Source organism: Lethenteron reissneri, chromosome 10 (assembly GCF_015708825.2).
Source record: "Lethenteron reissneri isolate LAM-NWPU_2019-01 chromosome 10, ASM1570882v1, whole genome shotgun sequence".
Lineage (NCBI taxonomy): Eukaryota > Metazoa > Chordata > Hyperoartia > Petromyzontiformes > Petromyzontidae > Lethenteron > Lethenteron reissneri.
The window spans coordinates 10,427,992-10,432,543 of NC_083788.1; the positions used below are offsets into that span (position 1 = coordinate 10,427,992).

The 4,552-nt window shown below is 54.2% G+C and overlaps 1 protein-coding gene across 1 annotated transcript; it reads left to right on the plus strand.

The window, feature by feature from the left end:
- Window positions 1-371: 371 nt before the first annotated feature.
- NPB (neuropeptide B) lies at window positions 372-4,136 on the plus strand. Its single transcript, XM_061549052.1, has 2 exons — window positions 372-916; window positions 2,958-4,136. Exons 1-2 carry the CDS (start codon window positions 524-526, stop codon window positions 3,084-3,086), a joined length of 522 nt encoding a protein of 173 aa, XP_061405036.1. The 5' UTR covers window positions 372-523; the 3' UTR covers window positions 3,087-4,136.
- Window positions 4,137-4,552: the final 416 nt, after the last annotated feature.

Here is a 4,552-nt window from a genome sequence, read left to right on the forward strand (position 1 = left end):
GGAGGAGGTGGAGGAGGAGGAGGAGGTTGGTGTACGAGTAGGAGGAAAGTAGCGAGGTATGAGCTGGAAATGATGCCGATGATGATGATGGTGAAGAGGACGACGATGCAGTACTTGGATGAGTCTGACGATGTTGAGAATTAAGTTAAAGTGATTGGGAGCGTGGGGGAGGGGGGGGGGGCTTTGAGGTAGGATGAGGAGGTAGGAGGATGATGATGAGCAATGTAGGAAGATGAGTAGGAGGATGAGGAGGGGGAAGGCGGCCGAGCACCGTGCCCCCCTCACAATCTCGCCCATGACGTCAACCCCCCTTCTCAAATCCCCCTTTATAAGGCACGGGGCTCACAGCACTTCGCACCAACCACTGACAGAGATCAGCACCACCACCACCATCACCAACCACTACCACGAGCAGACGCTATCATCTCCACCACCAAGCAGCAGCAGCAGTCGCATCATCAACCACCACCAGCACCACCAGCACCACCACCACCCTACCATCGGCATCATCTCTCGAAACAGCATGAAGCCTGCTAGCGCAGCGGCCACTCTCGCCTGCCTGGTGCTGGCCACGCTGGTGGCCGACCCGGCCGAGGCGTGGTACAAGCAGGCCACGGGTCCCAGCTACTACTCGGTGGGACGCGCCTCGGGGCTTCTCTCCGGCATCCGCCGCTCACCATTCGCACGCCGCTCGCTGCTCCCCGCGGACGGCGAAGCGAGAGACGGAGCGGGTCCCGCGGCGGGGCAGGTGGCGGCTACGGTGCCCGACGATGACGAGGAAACGGCGGCGGCGGTGGTGGCGGCTCGGGGCATCGCGGACGCTGACGGCGTGGAGCTGATGCGCAACCTCCTGCTGCCCGTGCTGATGCAGCAGCAGCAGCATCCGAAGCGCGTGGGCAGCGCTGGGCGCGGCACGGTGAGTGTGTGTTTGTGAGAGTGTGTGTGTACAGGTGTGTGTGTGTACAGGTGTGTGTGCAGGTGTGTGTGTGTGCAGGTGAGTGTGTGTGCAGGTGGGGTCGGTGTGTACAGGCGTGTGTGTGTGTGAGAGTGTGTGTGTAGGTGTGTGTGTGTACAGGTGTGTGTGTGTGTGCAGGCGCGTGTGTACAGGTGTGTGTGTGTGTGCAGGCGTGGGTCGCTGTGTACAGGTGTGTGTGTACAGGTGTGTGTGTGCAGGTGTGTGTGTACAGGTGTGTGTGTACAAGCGTGGGTCGCTGTGTACAGGTGTGTGTGTGCAGGTGTGTGTGTGTACAGGTGTGTGTGTACAAGCGTGGGTCGCTATGTACAGGTGTGTGTGTACAGGTGTGTGTGTGTGCAGGCGTGAGTCGCTGTGTACAGGTGTGTGTGTGTGTGCGAGTGTGTGTGTGCGTGTGTATGTGTGCATGCAGGCATGGCTCGCTGTGTACACGTGTGTTGACAGACGTGGGTTGGTGTGAACAGGTGTGTTTAAACAAATAACTGCCTTTTGTGTTTAGTTCATTATCCTTCCCTCGCATATCCGATTAGCACGGTTGGCTACGTACGGCGCGAAAGAAGTTCAACAGGCATACGTGCAGCCGTGGAACGGTTTGTACAGGTGTGGGTACAGGTGTGGATAGGTGTGTACAAATGTGTGCACATATGTGCGTCGGTGTGTGCGGGCGTGGGTCGGTTCATGCAGGTGTGTCACATGTGTCTTTATTTCTAGAGCACTATTTCGTGTAAAAGATGCCATTCAAAGTGCTGTGCAGATAAACGAAAAATTATAAAAAGACGAAATAGCAAGAACAATACAAGCTATTTCCATACAAAACTAAATTGCATTATAATAAATTACTATCGAAGGCATATAAAAAAAAATCTAACACTATAAAATAATCTGAAGTTATAAAAGGTAACTTTTTAGATTTCACTTAAAAAGATTGCTTAATGATTGCGAAGCCCTCAGATCCGCTGGCAGGCAGTTCCACAAGGCTGATCAGACCCAGAGGCTTAAAAGCGGTCCCGGGTTTGGTTTCGGGTTAAACTAACCGCGCTGCCGGTTAATGTTGGCCTCCTATCAGCGCCGTTGCCTACGTACGGTGCGAAAGAAGTTCAACATACACACGTCTGCAAAGCCAATAGGCCCATGGGCTAAACGTGTATATTCATGTATTTAATTGACTGGCATGTGAAAACACAGAGCCGAACGGATGTCTGCTTGTGCCTGTGTGTATACGTACATGCGTCTGTGTACGTAGCCGTGTGCGTATACGTGTGTCCGTGTATGCCCCTGTATGTGTCCGTGTGTGTATATATATGGCGAGCGGCAGTGTAGTGGCTAGCGCGCTGCGCTACGGACCTGGCGACCCGGGTTTGATTCCCGCTCACGGCCAACACCAGTGACGATTATCTGAACCGGTCCTGGGACTCCCCTAGGTCAACTCAGCCTCAGAATGAGTACCTTGGTGCGATATGCAAACATCACCACTGGGAAGACAAAGGCGGCCGGGCGTGGTGTTGGCCACCCACCCCCTCGTGTGCCGTGCCGGCCTTCATAGGTGCTCGCTAACAGCACTTGACCCTATAGTCTGTTAAAGCTACACGGGGGTACATATGTAGTCATATATGTACCCGTGTGTGTGTGCACCCATGTACCTGCGTGTATGTACCTGTATGTATATACGCCTGTGTACCTCGTGCATATACCGATATATACCAGTGTGGCTATGGTGAATAGCGGTAGTGTAGCGCTCAGTGCGCTGTGCTACACGATCCCAATAATCTGAAACGGTCCTAGGTCGACTCAGCCTCAAATGAGTGTCCACATCGCCCCTGGGGAGCGGTGGTGCCGGCCACCCACCCTCTCGCGTGTCGCGTCGGCCTCGCTTACAGCACTTTCCCCAACAGTCCGTTAAGACTCGCGGGAGGGGATCTTTGTTTGCACGTGTATGTACCGCGTGTGTGCCTGTGCGTGTGCCCGTGCCGCTCTCTCCGCGCAGGGCATCTGCGTGAAGGACGTGACCCCGTACCTGCAGAGCTGCGAGCCCCTGTCCGAGCTCCCGGCCACTCTGCAGTGCAAGGCGGAGGTCTACCTGACCCTCGACACACGAGACTGCCTCTACCCTTGAGCGCGCGCGCACGCGCCAAGACACACGAGCATACACACACACGTGCACGTGCGTGTACACACACACACGCGGCAATCCTGTTCGTCAGATGAGTCCGCACCACCACGCCCCACGCCCTACTCATCTGTCTCCCTCCTGCTCTCCGTTAGAGCCCGCTCAGTCCCCCTTTCTGAGACCCCCTTCCCTCCTAATCACGTCTCTCTTCCTCCCCATGTCCCCCGTCTCATCATCATCATCGTCGTCGCCATCAATACCCATGCTATACCAACGCCACCACGGTCAACACGGCCATCACCAGCATTCACGCTAATGATCCTTTACCGCGATTATCACCACAATTACCACCGCCATCAGCATTCCCATCACTACCAGCACCACAAACGTGACCATCGCAAATCACCACCACCATCACAGTCGCCAATACCATCACTACCAGCACCACCATCACCATCATCAACCAGATTTACCACCCGATTTCAGAGACATAGAGTGAAGACGTTCATGATTCGTTCATGATTTTATTTCATGGCGAATTGTGATCAAAACAAAAACAAAGGTCCTCCCGTATTGCCTGGACAGATTATTGGGGCAAGTGCCGTTAGCGAGCACCTATGAAGGCGGACACGGCACACGAGGGGGTGGGTATCCTGCGCCACGCCCGGCCGCCTTTGTCTCTCGAGTGGTACACATTTGAGGTTGAGTCGACCTAGGGGAGGCCCAGGACCCGTTCAGATAATCGCCCCTAGTGTCGTTGGCCGTGAGCGAGAATCGAACTCGGGTTCGCCGGGTTCGTCGCACAGCGTAGCGCTAACCACTCCACCACCGCTCCCCACGGACTCAACAATGACAAACACACATACGCGCCTCGGCTTCCCCAACCCACGGGCCCCTAGGTGCAGTTGCACCGCCTGCGCACTCCATCGCTACACCACTGATACACAACACTCGCGGAGACGGCTCGGGTGGCCGCGAAAGGTCTCCACGACTACGATATATGGCACGATAAATAAAAAAAATGTTTACCGATAATCGTATCGTCCGTTTTTTTTTTGTGCAAAAAAAAACATCGTAACGTCGTGATTATTGATACTGAGTATATCTCTCTTAATAATTTTATTTCCAGACAAAATATGTATTAAATAACACACTCAACATTGAAGGTTGTAAATAAAACGCAAAATGAGACGTTATTCGACATTGAATTCGTATACCTACTTACATAGACGGCAACTCGAATACAGGACCGGTTCAGATATTCGCTGTAGCTGTTATTGGTCGTGAGTGGGAATCGAACCACTCGACTCCACACAGTCATATACGTGTGTACACAAAGACAAAGATCCCCCGTATAGGCTTAACAGACTGCTGGGGGCAAGTGCTGTGAGCGAGCACCTGTAAAGGCCGGCACGGCACACGAGGGGGTGGGTGGCCAGCACCACGCCCGGCCGCATTTGTCTCCCCAGTTG